The 17,435-nt window shown below is 38.5% G+C and overlaps 1 protein-coding gene across 1 annotated transcript in view; it reads right to left on the bottom strand.

The window, feature by feature from the left end:
* pcdh1a (protocadherin 1a) overlaps window positions 1-17,435 on the bottom strand; it is a 109,430-nt gene that overhangs the window by 88,692 nt on the left and 3,303 nt on the right. The window contains exons 2-3 of the mRNA XM_077505467.1: window positions 8,702-9,516; window positions 6,362-8,545 (exon numbers count right to left, since the gene is read on the bottom strand). Of these exons, the coding sequence (XP_077361593.1) occupies window positions 6,362-8,545; window positions 8,702-9,496 (2,979 nt within the window). The 5' untranslated portion in view covers window positions 9,497-9,516. The remainder of the gene's footprint in view (window positions 1-6,361; window positions 8,546-8,701; window positions 9,517-17,435) is intronic.

Here is a 17,435-nt window from a genome sequence, read left to right as displayed (position 1 = left end):
CTCTGCCAAACTGCACTAAGAGCCGGATGCTCACGGAGGGCAGAATCATCCTTGCTGTGTTGTGCAACGACCTGCTGTAAAATGCTTGATTAAATTTAAATAGAAATGAAAAACTAAAAAAAACTCTTATTGAAATTAAATGAAAAACGGCAGTGCGCACTTCAGAATAACGGGGCATGAAAACTCAGTAAACTGCTTCAACTGACTAGTTTCTTTTCTACTGTCCACATAATAAATCAGGAGGTAAAAAGAGAAATGTATTCTGGCTTTTAAAACCTCTGTTTTGTTATCCTAGATTTGCCTTGTCACAATATAGTGAGGAATGTCATTTTTTCACCACAATGTTCGGCAGGCCAAAGAAAGATTATTTCTTGTAGCTAAATTGGCATTCATTTATGTTATTTTATAAAGGTAAGACAGTGATTTTTGGCTATTCTACTTACTTTGCCCGAATTTGACATACCGTATTTTCCGCACTATAAGGCGCACCTCATTATAAGGCGCACCTTCAATATATTACATATTTTCAAACTTTTTCCTTATATAAGGTGCACCGCATTATAAGGCGCACCTTCAATGAATGACATATTTTCAAACTTTTTCCATATATAAGACGGTACAGTAGAGGCTGGGGTTACGTTATGCATCCATTAGATGGTGCTGCGCTCAAGGGAATGTCAACAAAACAGTCAGATAGGTCAGTCAAACTTTATTAATAGATTACAAACCACATTTCTGACAACTCCAAAATGAATAAACAGCTGTTTTATTATTTTCTCTGAGGTAAAGTATTAGTATTAGCTAGCGATCCAAGATGGCGGGATCTTCTGCGCATCACCGATCGTGCAGGGTCGCCGATAGCGTCTTGACAGCGAGACCTGTTGCGGCTCAATATTGATCCATGTATAAGGCGCACTGGATTATAAGGCGCATGGTCAGCTTTTGAAAAAATCGAAGGCTTTTAGGTGCGCCTTATAGTGCGGAAAATACGGTAATCCCCTTTTAAAGGAATGCCAAAAGTTCACAAAGTATGGCCCTTGTTAATAATAGGCCAGATTAATTAAGACTGGCTCACTCATTCTTTACCCTCCAAGGCACTATGAATCCTCTGGATTGGCTTTAGGGAACGCAGCACGTAAATTAGATGAACATCCAAAGTGGAACGCCACGCTTGGACTTCTGATTTCAATGACGTCACACGGAACACACGTTTTACCACAAATGTGGAACTCTCATTAGACGGGTGCGAAAAAAGGTGCGAGCGCATGGACCCAACAGGGCTAATTATCATCTTCCAATTGCTGATGTGAGTCACGGGTTCCTGCAGCAACCATCACACAACATCACACGCTCGCATGTGACGAGAGGAAAAACTAGTTGTGCAAAGATAAGAGGATGTTAGCCATCAGCTTGGTTGTTAAAATCAGTTGTTTTTGGATATGACGGCACGGCAATGGTGTGATAACCTCGTGTGGCATTTATTTTTTCACGATGACTAAGAAGGAAGTGCGGTTTAGACAAATGTCGTATAAAATGAATCACGGGTTCATTTTTATAATAATCCCTAAAACTTTCATGCTATTACATCTGAATGAATCACATGCAGACAATTTATCAGGTACACCTGCACACTAATGAACTTTCCAAGTTTAATAATAACCCGACACTGTCAGAGAGGTGCAGTGTATCATCAATACTGTTAAATATGCATTGTACATACACATTAACACATAACCAAACTACGGCTCGGGGGCCATTTGCGGCCCGCCGTCCATTTTTCAGTGTCCCGCGACATATGCTAAAAATGGCATTTGACTCAGTTCAATTAAAATAAACAAAACAAAAATGTTTGGAGATGGTCAAAGTAAGAAGGGAGGGTATCGAAAAAAAGGTTATTTTAGTTAACTAAAACTAATGAAAAAACTACAACTAAAATTCGAAAAGCAATATTGTTACCGAAATAAAATATAAACAAAAATGCTTTTTAAAAAACGAAAACTGAAACTACATTTTATGTTAACAAAACTGACTAAAACTAACTCTAATTATAGCAAACGTCCTTCGTTTTAGTCTTTGGCAATTAATTTAATGCATGAGACTTAGGGGATGATTTTAAATCTGATTTATTTTTATATAAACCGGAATAATGACGTTTGAAAGTTTGAAAGTGACGTCATCTAGCAGCAGCCAATAGAAAAGCACCTTCAGATGACGTTGCTCCCATGGTGTTTTTTTAAATATTGCGCACAAGTAATACACATTAAAAAATAAATAAATAAATAAAATAAACAAAAAAAAAAAATAATACTAATACTGAAACAAACTAAACTCAAACTAAGCATTTTTTTAAAGAATGATTAATAAAAACTAACAGAACCACCCTGAAAACTAATAAAAAATAACTAAAATGAAAAATTCTAAAACTCTAATAACCCTGCTGCCATATTACAAATAAGTTGGTTTATATACTGTAGAATTTTTCTAAATATGCAAAAGCACAAATACATTATTTGTACAATTTTTAGGACAAAATACAATTTTTCTTCATAACATTATGTAGCCCTTGCGTCCTTCTGATTTTCTGTATGTGGCAAAACTCTTCTATACAATGGAGAGTTGTTTACCTTGCCCAGACCTTAAGAAAATTCCCAGTGTCCCCACTTTAATTAATATTACCTTAATGTCCTGTATGCAGAATTGCAATATGGAGACAAACATCAGCACCTTACATCAGCAGTCAATCTATAGTAGGCTGCATGCTGCATTTTTGTGGATCAGTTTGCTTGGCTACAGATAAATATTAAAATATATTAATTTTGTCATTTATTAATAGTAAATGCATATATGGCATCCGACAAATATTGATTTTGAGAGTTTGGGATATCATATTGGTAAATATTTACGTAAAATGACTTATTTCTCATTTCTTTCCTCTATTTGCTGCAAAGCAGTTACATTTATTATCACAACTCCGACCATATTTGTAGGCAGCATGTCTGAGGCGATACATAATTTTCCCAGTGTTGCAATTGTCTAATTCCGTACAAAATTGGGTTTAACTAAAGCAATGAAAATTACACTGAAGAAAAATATAAACACAACAGTTTTGTTTTTGCTCCCATTTTTTGAAAGTTAGACTCTGTCGTGATGGTGCTCTCAGGTTGTGTGTTTTTTTTTTTTTTTTCTATTAGCCTCTGATTGAGGGATGGGGCGTGTCCTCCTGCGGCACACCTGTTTCCCATCCTCAATCAAGCCTTCATAAGGACTGTGACTGCCGACGCTCCTCGTCGGAGTGTTGACCTTGCTACGTCTTCGCCTTATGCATTATTCTGACCTCGTGTGAATTTGTTAAACCGATAGCCTCGTCTCTTGTTTCCAGTTTGTTTCGTGAGTCCTTTTGATTCATAGTTTTCTGTTATTTCCTCAGCTTTTTGCTCGAGTGTTTGTTATTCTTGCGTTGAGCCGTTTCTGCTCCGTAGTTTTTTTGTTTCCTCAGCTTTACGCTTGAGAGTTTGCTATTCACGTTGTTTTCTACGTGGCCTTTAGTTTTCCGCCTTGCATAGCGCGTTTTGTGTCTTGGTTTTGTTTTTCGTGTAGCGCGTTTTGTGTCTTGGTTTTGTTTATTCGTGTAGCGCTTTTTGTGTCTTGGTTTTGTTTATTCGTGTAGCGCGGTTTTGTAGCCCTCGGGTGTAATTTTGTTACTTTCTCACCTTGCAGCTTTTGCAAGCGTCTTTTTGTTAACTGTTTTTCTTCTGGCTTCGTCCAGCGCTTTTTTTTTTTTTTTCCACTTCTTGTCAAATAAATTGTTCGATTGTTCTCTCCGTGTTTTGCATTTTTGGGTTCTCAAGGATCTAAAACTTTTTTTTTTTTCTTCATACACAAATGGCCATATATTTTCCGTAAATGTTAACATGCAAATACTGGGGGGGCTTGATCGTGGATGAACACTTCCCAGAGCAGTCATTCTCAAATTGTTCACAAGGCTACCAACCAAAATACATTTGAGACTAGGTGTAAAGGGAGTATTGATTGTAAACTAACGTTCTAGTTCGATAAAATCTAAAGTGTATATGTAAAACCTTATTTTAAACTAGTATAGGACTGTATTTCATAAAATAAAGACTAAAGTAACACCATTGTAAAAAAAAAATGTAACAGACCTTAACAGTGACAAGCAAATGCAACACATCAGACACAATAGCACATTCGCTACAACAAAAGCCACCCTCAAGAACAACATTGTTAATATTAAGGTAAAGGGCACCAGGCTACAGCTGTCACATTACTTGGCAGCTGCTTTAATTATATATTTTGGTCAATCTGTTCTTCCTGATGTGAGATGAGATGCCGTACATGAAACAACATCTGTAGAGTTATGTCACGGAGCTTCAACATCTGTTGACGTTTTACAGCCTGTCAGTCATTGGGTATTTTCTCGTAGTCCTTTGTGTTATCATATTGGAAAAAAAAAAAGTAATGTCAAGTGCTGAGATCTTACGTCTGCGTCGCAGTTTCATCTTACGCTACATGCTGGAACTACGCACAGAGACACACCCTGTGGTTTTTGTTCCCTCATGTTGTCATTCAAGGCGACAGTGGTGATTGTTTGCTTAACTGACGCCATCCACAAAGGCTTGTGATCGCCTAAGATGTCAGGTAGCATCTGCTGAAAGTATCAACCAAGCCTACAGTGAGACTGGGACTATTGATGTCTTCATTAAAAACAAACAAACAAAATCCTACTTCTCATACTCATGGCAGTCTATTGTCTATTGTTGTCAGCTTTGTCTATTTATTTATTTATTTATTTATGAATAATGCCTAGAAGAATTTCAATTTTGCATGTACAGTATTCCATAAAGTTATACAGTATACTATTTAGAAAAATTCAACTTTTTTGGACAATGCATATACATAAATAAATAAATGCTATTTATAGGAAAATGTAACATACATACTATATTGATGCAGGATAATGACTTGTGATAAACAAATATTTTGATCGTCATTTGTTGTTTGGTTAATTCTGAATGAATTTAAAATAAATAGACAAAATCAGAGCATCTGAGTCTTGTTTTTTTTTTTTTTTTTTTTTTTAAGGACTAAAAGCAGCAATTCATAAAATGTAGACCCGGTGTAAGCTAAATCTCTGTGGAAGCATGTTAGACCAAGTTTTAGACACACGCAGATTGGCACTTTTGAAAACGAGCATTTTGCGGAGTTGAGGGCGAGGCAACTTAATTTCCACCAATCGAAGCCACTCATCGTATTCCCTTTACAATCAACAATACAATAGATCTACAATGAGAGGTGACTCCTTGACAATGTTAAGAAGAAACTTGCAGGAAGTCAAAGTGCGCCTAGTACATTTATACGAACGGCACGCAGTACTTTACAGGCGGGTGATCTTAGCTGTGGAGTGCACACTTCAAGACCACCTTCCACCCCGATTGTTCTTGTCCATGTGTGCCCCCAGCCAGCAATAGCTGAGCCGTGGCCGTGGGGTGGTGGTGGAGGGATTATAAATTTGTGCCGTGAAGCCCAATGAGTGTATGCACCGACATAAATGGCCCATAAACCCAGAGACACACAGGCTATAAATCCCAAGATCATACTACTTTGCCTTTTGTAAACCAGCTGAGTCTATTTCTGTTTCCATGGTAATTTGCACTTTTCCAAATACTAAACGGATAAGTGGAGATAAGTGCAAACGGACAAGGAAGATATGAGCATTTGACCCAAAGAGAGCAGTCTACTCGAGATCATACTGAAGTGTTGGACACTCAATGGCAGTACTACTGGATTTGATTTTATTTTATTTTAGAGAGAGAGAGAGAGAGAGAGAGAGAGAGAGAGAGAGAGAGAGAGAGAGAGAGAGAGAGAGAGAGAGATTGTTTCACAGTTTAATTCAGTCTGTGAGCAAGGGATTAATTGACCATTAACCATTCCTATCTACGATTTAGAGTCTTTAAAAAAATATATTTTCGGAATGTAGGCATATCCAGAATTACCGGAATAGTGGCCAGTGCCCCAATAGAAGCCACTGCGGGTTCCAAGTCAATCAAATCAAACAAGTGACTCGCTGTAGTGACCCCTGATAGCTGAAAGTCACAACAACATGATTGAAAACTAAACTGATGTGGCATTAAAAGGTCTGCCTCTAATGTTAGCTTGGTAGTCAATGATTTGAAAAAGACATGATATATTGTGAAAGTAGCGTTACTTGAATGCAAAATGTTTTATTTCTCTATAAACAATAAACTACATGTATCATTTCTTTAAAAAAAACAAACGTAGCTATGCTTTTCAGAAGCGCAACCATCTATTTCTGTCGCAGTGCATCAAGACTGTTCAACCTTACCTGTTTGTTGTACTTGGGTTGACTGGTCTTGTAGCTGTAATCAGAGTATTGGTCGGACCCAGTAGAGTTGTCATCTCCTCCAGTCCCGACAAAGGTATTGGTAGCTGGAAGGTCCTGGACTGCCTGATGTTTTTGCGAGCCTGAGGGAGACTGGGCCTGCAGCTGAATGGAGGGCAACGGGGAGTTGGAGCGGTAGTGCCGACCTATATCAGGGCTTTCTGGTGAGTAAGTCAGGGGCAGATGTATCCTTGGGCTATCATTGACTGCATCAAGGTTGAACTTGAGGCTTTTTTGGAGGCTGACCTCCTCTTCCTCCCCTAGTGGCTTTGGAGATTTCTGAGGTTTTCCTTTCCTGCATCGTTTTCCTTTGGCGTTTTTTGGTGCCTGTTTGGGTGCATACAAGTCCTTTGTTTCCTTCTTGCCGGGTTGGTATCCACTCTTTGTTTCTCTTTGGATGCGGTGTCGAATAAACACCACCACCAAGATAAGCATGACAACACCTGCTACCCCAGCAAGGCTTCCGAACAAAATGTTGCTCCGTTGTGCAGCAAAGCCATTGTCAGGATCACCAGCAATATCCCTGTCTAGAGGAGTGTAAAGACTGTGTCCAACTAGAGCCTCAACTAAGCTGACATTTGAAATGGTCTCATTGACATAGATATGGACCAAGGCAGTGGCGTGACGTGCAGGCTTCCCTCTGTCACTCACTTTTACTACCAGGCGATGTAGTCCACCATATTTTGGGGCCATCTCCTTTGCTAGAGTAATCTCTCCACTGGACGGTGAGATGCGAAATAACTGGTAAGGGTTGCCGCCTGAAATGCTGAAGATCAGTTCTGCATTGGGCCCGCTGTCCAAATCTTCAGCTTCTACCATTTCCACATGGCTATCAGGGGAAGCAAGGGGTGATAAAAGCCTGAAGGAAGAGTTGGAGGGCTTTGTCACGACGGGATCATTGTCATTTTCATCCAGTACATTGATGGTAACGCCCACATAAGACGACCGAGGCGGTTGTCCTCCATCCACTGCTTTTAGACGGAAAGTGTAGCTACTCTCTTTTTCTCTGTCAAAAGATATGCTAGATAGAATGGTGCCAGTTCCATTTTGAACAACAAATTTCCCACCATCTGACTCAACAGAGAGGTGAACTTGAGCATTTTCACCTTTATCAACATCCATGACTGTTACCATGCCAACTGGGCTGAGGGGAGGCATGTTTTCTAAAACTGAGAAGCTGTAGCCACTTAGCATGAATTTGGGGTCATTGTCATTGCGGTCAAGGACTTTTATTACAACACTTGCTGTTCCTTTATGGACAGGTGACCCTTTATCAGCTGCGGTGACCCTGAACTCATAGTGTTCTTTGTGCTCACGATCAAGTGGGTTCCGGGCTCTGACTTCTCCCGTATTTGGATCAATCTCAAAGAGACCCTTGATGGATGTGTCTGCCACAATGTTGTAGAGAAGGTCTGCATTTGTGCCACTGTCTGCATCTGAAGCTATAACATCCAAAACCTTTTCTCCAGGTTGGTTTTCTTCAGCAAAATCTACCTCAAACAAGGTTGGGGAGAACACTGGAGAATTATCATTCACATCAGTTACCTGTACCTTCAGTGAGTTGGTACCAGAGAGTGCTGGATTTCCAGAATCTACAGCCACTATCTCCACTCGATAATCTTTCACCCTTTCATAGTCGAGGGGTGTGGTGGTTTGGAGGAAGTACTTCCTCTTGTTGTCACTGGATGAGTCACTGATAGGGCGAAGCTGGAAGGGCACATCCCCTGCAACCACACACGTGACCACAGCATTCTCTCCCTCATCCTTGTCTGATACTTGCACCAAAGCAACCGCTGTACCCACCGGCATGTCTTCTGAAATGTTAGCTACTCCTTCAGTGTGGGTCACAAGGCCAATTCCCCTTATCTCCACAGCTGGGGGATTGTCATTTTGGTCAGTCACTTCAATAGTAATAAAGGTCTTTGAGCTCTTTGGTTGTGGACCTTTGTCCCTTGCTACCACATAGAAGGACAAGCTGTCAATCTCCTCTCGGTCCAGTGGTCCTTTGACATAGATGATACCAGTGGATCGATCAATTCGTAAAAGTTTTGGCACGGGGTCGCCTGCTTGATGAAGTGTGTATTCAATTTCTCCGTTAGGGCCCATGTCAGAGTCATTTGCTTTGACCTACAACAACAACATAAACAACAGTAGAAATTACACTTAACATATGTGAATTATATGCCAATATGTGCCAATAAACAATCATTATTTGTTCTGGCAATCAAAGAATGAAACCATATGTAGTAAAATAGTTTTATATAAAATATTATTTAGTCTTACCTGCAGCACAGAATGCCCCACTGGACTATTCTCCAACACTTCTGCCTCATAAGTTAATTTTTCAAACTTTGGTGAATTGTCATTGGCGTCGGTGACGACCACTCGCAGCAAAGCACTGCTGTAGCGCTGTGGGTTTCCTCCATCCACTGCCTTGATGGTAAGGTCATAGGAATCCTTTAACTCGCGATCAAGGTTGCCCAGAACAATAAGCTGTGGGAGCTTGCCACCCCTGTCATCCGCCACTTGTAAACCAAACAGTGTTGCTGCATCTTGTCCCGCTGTCAGGGCGTAATCACTCACCCCATTCCTATCTGTGTCTCTGTCGGTTGCTAAAGGTATGGAGAACAGTGCACCCATGATCGTGTTTTCAGGGACGGATATGGTCAGCACAGAAGAAGGGAACTGAGGGGTGTTGTCGTTGATATCCTGCACCTCGATGCGTCCTTCAATGAGTCTCGGGCTCTGATTCTGTATCAGATCTGTGACAGATACTTCAAATTCCAGGTAGCAGGGCTTACCCCTAACAAGCAACCGGCAGTCTCTCAGTGTCTCTCTGTCGATGGGGATCTCAGTGGTAAAAATATCTCCAGTTTTTCCATCAACACGTAGATAAGGGGCACCAACCTCCAGCTTGTATAGATGACCCGAGTCCGGCAGCCCCTGGTCTGCGGCCAGACTACCAATAAGGGTGTTGGGAGGTTGCTCCTCCTGGACACGGTACAGAATGCTGCCTTCAGCAGAGCTGCAGAGCAGCACCAGGAGCCAAAACAGCATCACTAGTAAGTTTTGTTCCATGGGGTCATGAGAAGATCTTCCTGTAAAACAACAAAGATAATTTCTGTCAATGTTTACATTCAATTCTGAACACTATACAAGCATAGCTGTGATGTGCATTACACATCCAACGCTAGAGTATCTCACATCTCTCATATACTTAACACGAAAGACAAAGCGGGGTGAGTCAGGGTGATAAAGTAAGTCCAGAAAAAATGCCTTTAAGCAGTGTTATATAGTATTGCAAAATAATACACATTTTTCCAATGTTTTCGGTCAGAGATTCAAAGAATCTCAGGGTCCATATGGATTATTTCAGTTGCATAATCAAATGCAAATGTAACAGATGTAATAAGGACTCAAAACTACTGAATAAACACTTTATGCCTGGTTTACCTTAGATCCCAAATAGCGAGTGTTAAATTGCATGTTCACACTGACCCTGTCCACATTGTTGCCCACGTGTTGCACATGATTTCAAAAGTTTGCACCCCAAGGGCTTGATTTAATAAGATCACAACAGGCACTAAATTACACATTCAGTCATTCTTACAGATTGTCTGCGCCATTGGCAACAAGTGGAAAAGTGGTGGGAGACCACCAAACATACATATTTTAACCTGGCCTGAGTGCGGTATTTAAAGATCAAATTAGTATCAGATTTGACAAGTCGGATTGTGCGTGCTTCAAAATGTATTTGCATCTATTTATCCCAGAAATTTAAGTGCATGGTAATTTTGCTCATTTGACAGACACATTCCTGGGTGTGTCAGATTGGTACATCGGCTTTCACATCTGTTTGCCCGGGGAATCAATTGCAGCTATTTCTGCTCATGCTAACCTTTCATAAATTCTAGCACTAACAAATGCTGAGTGCTATAAGTATTGCTCAAAATGGTATCACTATCCTAGTGGTATAGCTTTAGAAAGGGGAAAAAAACTGTTAATAGCAAGATCAAAATGACTTATATTAGGTTAACCGAAATTAACTGTCAATATAAAATAGGCTCTCAAAAATATATTATGCTAAATGTGTGAGAGGGTGTTATACGAACGCATTTCATTTTGAATGTGGCAATGATACATTTAACGCACTGGAGGTGTCAGACTTTTCTCACTTGTAGAGAATGTACACCATTGTATTAGTGTTTAGCTAAACTTGCCCTGTTGTACAATTCAAATGTCTTTCCATGCTCCATTGCTACAGATAAACTCCAACACCGGAGTCATTTTGTTTGAATTCTAACCTTTCAACAATTGTAATTACAGCATGTTAACTGCAGCCCTTTGATCCATTTTCCCTACAGCATTCTTTTTTTCCACACAGTAGTGAGTTATTAGTAGAATTTAAATAAGAGCACACTTTTGGGGGGGCAATCAAGGTCTCGTGCTATGAAAAACCTCTAGGTGGACAAACTCGTCATGTTTGGATGTGCATGTGGGCTGTTTAATCACGAGATCATTGTGAGAATGCTGAAGCATTCCCACATATGTTATTGTGATTTTTATTCTCCACACTTTTTTGCCGCGTAATAACTCCCACATAATACTTCCAATTTACGCCGTTCAAATTTCAACTTACTTAAAAAATTCTCGCCTTCCGGGGTATTAATCGCCTGATTCCACATTACTTACAGTACTCACACAATTTAATGTTAAATATCAACTTTTCCCCATTCATTTTCAGTGGGACAGACACTGAACTTTTTCTAAGTGTCACTTCTATACATATAACTTATCATCATTACCAGGTGTCTGATACTGCTTGGTGGCACAGTTGGTAAAGCCCATTGCCCAGTAACCAGGAAGTCATAATTTCATAATTTATCTCTCAATTTACTTCATAAGCATTACACATACATTCAAACTCTTAGCATTCCGCTTTCAGCATTCCAACGCAATTTCTTCAGAAATTGCACTTAGTCTAGTTACATTTGATTTTGCCTCAATTTGTGGTGTTTCAGCAACGTGATAGTGATGCATTAATCCTTCAAATGATCGAGTGGGGGAAAATAATCGACCTGCCCCATTATAAGCACAGCTTCTTTGTCAATGATTTGCCAAAGCTGTAAAACTGCTGTTCCACCCCCGTTTTGAATCATCAACCACACAATAAAATTAATTATTAATCAGGTAATGAAAAGGAAAATTATGAAATACATTTCTGGTAGTATGACAGCAATAAAGGAATAGAGACATTTTATTGAATTATGCTGAGCTTCAGGAAGTAAGCAGTACGTCTTTGTCACATGAACCCAATTTTTCAGAGGTCAAAGCAAATATTTGCCGAGCTACAAAGCAAAAACACACACAAACCCAATCAAATGAAATTGTATGTATTGATGGGCTAATCGCGTAGTTATCGATATGTCCCATTCTAATTTTTGGAGGAGAAGCTTTAGTCAATATAGAGGTACGATGAAAAGGAAGAATGATTTCTATGCGTGTTTGTATGCTCAAAAGGGAACGACAGAAAGATAATCAGAAAGGACAGACCAAGTGACACTCTGTTTCACAGTAAACATTGTTAGGAACAGATAATTAAAAAAAATACCACTATATTAAATACTTTCTTTAATTATTTAAGAACAAATAAAAGGACAAAAACAGTGTAAACTGTAAATGAAGTTATGTGACTAATAATACCTTAAATATTGTGAAAAACATGCACCCGTGTATAAATACGCAAGCACAAAATCACCCTTAAAAAAAAAAAATATATATATATATATATATATATATATATATTATTTTTTTTTTTCCATCTATACGGGCACCCGATTTGCTGGTTTCTTTTGTTATCAAAATAATAAAGTGAGTTTTTTGGCAAAAAAAAAAAAAAAAAAAAGTGTTTTTATGCGATTTTCCAGTATTTGTTTTTGCATTATATTTCAGTAAACTGTGGATAAATAGTTTTTCATAAAACCCTCATAATTGTAGCTTAAACTCAAGATTGTGTCTTGCGGTATTTTTTTTTTGTGTGTGACATAATCATCCCCATTTTCATTCCATCTATTTACAGAACTAATAGGCGTGCCTTGATTGTGACATGATTGTTATGGTTGATGACACTCATGACTTAATATCTTCCAGTTGGCCTCTTGCCTGTCTTCCAGATGGCATCATGCCTTGCAGTCACAGCAAACTGAGCTTATTTTCTTTCCCTTTGTTTACATTTGAATTCAGCATCATGCTGTTTGTGGAGCATGTTATTATTTAGACTTTGTTATAGGTTTTAGAAAACATTCCTCAACTATCTCACAATTTGTTTTTTGTTTTTTATTAAAAGGATGACAATTCTAATTTCCCAACCTAACAGTTGTGGAAGCATAATTTGGAGGATGTCGACGTTTTATGTTTCACTATAATTATGAAACGTAATGCAAAATGGCAACATTAAAACTGCAACAACTGCAAGGACGTGCAATTTCCTGCAACTCAGCACTTTATTCTCCCTAAAAATGTGATTATCATCTGCCGACCCAGATGGTGTGGTCGACCTGAACGGCTACAAGCTGATTCAGGCAGACTGTGCCACATAACTCAGCATAAAAGGATTTTTTATTTTTTATTTTTTTTAATTGTTCATAGAGGAGACTTACACAAGGCTATGGATGACCACAACTGTTATATACTGCATTGCATATCATTTACATTTATTTGTTATTGATTTCAGTTGATCAGTTGGAATACTGAACTTCAAGATGAAGAAACGTAGAACAGTCACCCAAATACATAATCACAATGATGATGCCAATTTATGTGTACAACCACATTATCTGTGGTTGCCGTGGCAATTAGATAAAAGCTATGCTCCTAATAATAAGCCAGTCTACTTTCTATTATAGTGAGAAATTTGTTTGGAGGTAAAATCGTTACAAAGTTGTTTTGTCTTTTATCTGACTTGATTATTATACAAAAACATCAAGCTTGCGCCCTTTCTGCTGCCCCTACCTCAGTACTTTCAGATATTGTTAAACAACTCTTGCCTTCTCATTCATATAACAAAATGATGATATTCAGTGTAGGAGGGATGCCGTGCACAACATGACTTTCAAAATCCCTCTGAGGTTTGTGAATTTCCAGAGCATTGTTTAGCTACGAAGATTTAACTTTTAATTTCAGTGTCACTTCTCGAATTGTATGTGAACAGCAACCAGAAAAGGTTAACAGTGACCTAAAGAACTTCATTAACAAAAAAGGAAAAAAAAATTGATTACTGTGCCAAAAAGGGAATAAGCTAATTGACATACGTTCACCATGTGAGCAGAAATGTTCCTGCAGCTTATATACTGCATATGTTAGCTGTTAGGGATGGGCGAGTACCGATACCAGCCTTTTTTCAAGTACTCGAGTACTCGTGACGCAGACGAGTACAAGCGACCGATGGCAGAGGGGGAAGACGTTAAGTGAGTCCTCCTTGCCTGTAAGTGGCGCTAGCTAGCTTGCAGCAGTTTTTCACCAAAACTTCACCGGTTTGGAAATACTTCAAAATTGTGAATCTTAAACTAAAAGAGCATTTTTGTGTTTTATTTTGAGCGTTAAGACTATTGAAGAGTGACTGTCTTGTTTTTTGTTGTTTTTTTTGTCAAAATTAAACGAAATATATTTGTTTAAAAACATCTTTTAGTATTTTTTTTTTTTTATTTGTCAAAATGTACTACTGGTATCGGCAGTTGGTATCGGTATCGGTGAGTACTGAGGGTCTGGGTATCGGTCTGAAAAAAAGTGGTTTCGAACATCCCTATTAGTTATGAAATATTTTTTTTATCTATGAGACAGTTTTTCTTTTTTTGAAAAAATAAATAAATAAATGAATACAAAAAAAAGCAATAACACATCGAGAGACATTTACCTCTATCAGATCAACATTCATCATACTGTATAACCTCGTGCTGTGAGCGTGCAATGAATGGTACAGACGCTTCCATCTCAGACAAAAAATAAATAAATAAATAAAAAGTGCAAGCATACTAGTGGGCCTCTATAACGGCCTAATCTATGTACTACGTGCTCTATCTTCTGCAGAGACGTTCAACTTTGCAGAAAAGAGTGCATTTGAGGCTTAAAAAAAAATAAATAAATAAATCATCACTGGGGTTTAGGACCCTGAGGAGTGCAAAGATGAGGCTTGCAGAAACAACTACCTGGCTAAAAGCCAGCTTATTAAGCCCATCGGGGTGGCAAGCCCGAAGAGAAAACGGGGCAAGAAAGGCATTGATTCACGCACAGCAAAGCCGTCACTTCGCTGACCTACAAGCGCCAGGAGAGGGTCGCCCAAATACAGCCCGTCGCTGATCAATGACCTCAATAGATAAGGATCGCTCAAAGTGGAAGGAAAGTGTTTTCTCACTCTCTTCCTATGTGTCACTTGAGAGTCCAGTGGTCACTGATGAGATCTGCATAATAGCTCTCCGCTCCAATTATAGATGCTGAAGATTAAACACGGAAATTTAACCTTAACATTATATGCATGAACCGAATGATTTGTTTGAAAGAGTATCGGAACTGAATAAAGTAGAAAATATGGCTTTAATATGGGACCGACTGAATAACAGGTACTTGAAACGTATACAGTGGTACCTCTACTTACGAAATTAATTGGTTTCGGAAGAAAGTTCTTAAGTAGAAAATTTTGTACGTAGAGACGCATTTTCCATGTAAATGCCCTAATCCGTTCCAAGCCTCCCAAAATTCAGACATAAATGTTTTATAAAGCATAAAAATGCATCAAAACATGTAACAAATACATGTTACAATTAGATTATTGCACAATAAATGAGAGTTGTGCATAATGTAAAAAACAAAGAATAGAGTAAAGAATAAAAATGATGGTCATTTACGTTTTTTGCCCTCTTTGGTTCATGTTCTCCTCTCTCAGAAGTGTTTTTTTTTTTTTTTTGCCTGGTGTTTTGTAAAGAACTGAGATGGTATTTACAATAAATTTGGATAGTATTTACGCTCATAGGTCCTATGGTAGTAATAGCCATAGCCGAAAGTATGCTGCGCGTTCGGTAATGTATTTTTACCTTTATCTAGAAATTTATTTCGTAACAAGAGGCAATATTTTCCCGTTGAGGCGTTTCGTAACTCGAAAATTTCGTATGAAGAGACGTTCGTAAGTAGAGGTTCCACGGAAATATACGGGCACAGAAAAATACACGGTAATTTTTTCATAATTATCCGTATTTTTCTTCACCGATTCCAAAATAAGTGCAGTCAAGTAGGCGCATTTATTGAGTTATAAATATGGTTACTTGTGGTAAAACCATTGAAATATTGTTTTTTTTTTTTTAGGAAAACGCATGGTAGGTTCTTTCCTATCTTTTTCCATCTGCTGTTCCACACATCACTTCCAATGTCATTTTGAATGACAGTGAACTCCTCCAATTCCTTTTAGCATCTGACCGCAGGCCTCCCTCAAGGCTTCGGTGCCTTCAGTGCCATTACTAACAGCTACGCTCCTTGCAGCAAAACATCAGTTTAACTGCAAGGTGATTGATTCTCACCCGGAGCCCTCACATAGTGTGCGACCTTTGCGACCCCGTGGTTCAGGAGCAGATTTCAACTTCTACAAGTCTATTATCAACTTTTAGCTATATATCAGACTGTGCGCAGTGTGTGTCCCGAGAGAGCTACACTTTCAAGCCTTATTGTACAGACGGTGCTGACCTTAGAGGTAACAAGGTCCTCTGAAAAGGATGTACCAGCCAAGTTTGTAAACAGTACAAACCCTGCATGAATTGGGTATCTGAACCACTTTGAAACATATGGAAAAAGCCTTCTTTTCATGATTTCTATACAATACCATAATCATATAATAGCTACCAAATAGCACATTAAGCATTTTTCAACACATTGTCATTTAACTCTTTGACTGCCAAAAATGTTTAATGACGTATTCTAAAATCCTCATGAATACTGCCAAAAACGGTAATTTACGTTTATTACGTTTTTTGTTTTTCTCTCAACGGGCAGCGCAACGTCTTGTGCTGAGCTGCCTTGTCACTAAACAAAAAATATTCGTGTCAAAGTCACTGTTGTGCAAAAAAAAATAATCTTTTCACAAAAAGCTTGTTTTTCCTCTTCATATTTTTGTATTTTCACTTATGTCACTCAAATGACCTAATTTCAAATGATGATTACTAAAGAATGGAATAAGATAGAAACATACTTTTTTTTCTCATGAAAGAATGGAATCCAATCTTTTATATGTTTATATGTTTATGTTGTCATTCCGCACAATATTCTGTTTGCTTTGAAAGATGAGTGAGAATTCTCCAAATCGTCAAATTTGGTAATATTCCCATCTATAATTACTTTATTGCAGAGTAATCTGAAAAATCTTTACAAAATTATTTTTATTATTTTATTTTCAAATAAAAATTTCAGAATGTTGATGACATTTTAATGGTTAGTGCACCTTTCAGTACACAAAATTAGCAACAACAGTTCATTTGAGTGCAAAAACTGCTCTTCATGTTCTGTCCTCACGGGCCACATTGGACCCCCTGATGGGCCGGTTCTGGCCGGCACGCCTTATGTTTGACACCGCTGCTTTAAGAGGTAGTAAGAGTGCCGCGTATTACCTTTTATGTGTGAGGTTTATCGCTTTTAAAAAGCAAACAAATCTTTGTGTGTAACAATCTATACTGTTAATTCCATTCCTCGTTCCATTTTAAGTGCATTCTATAACCTAATCTTAATTAAACACGCGCAAAGTCTTAACGTGCAATGTGTATCTTTTGAGACGATAACAGGGGTATTAAAAAGAAAGTCTAAGATAATTATGCTGCAGCCCCTTTGCACCTGTCCCGGTTACCATAGAGACAGATGATCTATGAATCTGTGGACTGAGTCAACGCAGTGACTGACTGGCTGACATTTGCTGTGCTACAGGTACAGCCAAAATGAGTCAAGCAGAAAATCAACCGAGGCATGTTGGTAAATTAACAATAAG

This window comes from Festucalex cinctus, chromosome 18, assembly GCF_051991245.1.
Source record: "Festucalex cinctus isolate MCC-2025b chromosome 18, RoL_Fcin_1.0, whole genome shotgun sequence".
NCBI classification, from domain to species: domain Eukaryota; kingdom Metazoa; phylum Chordata; class Actinopteri; order Syngnathiformes; family Syngnathidae; genus Festucalex; species Festucalex cinctus.
This window is presented reverse-complemented; position numbering and strand designations above follow the sequence as displayed.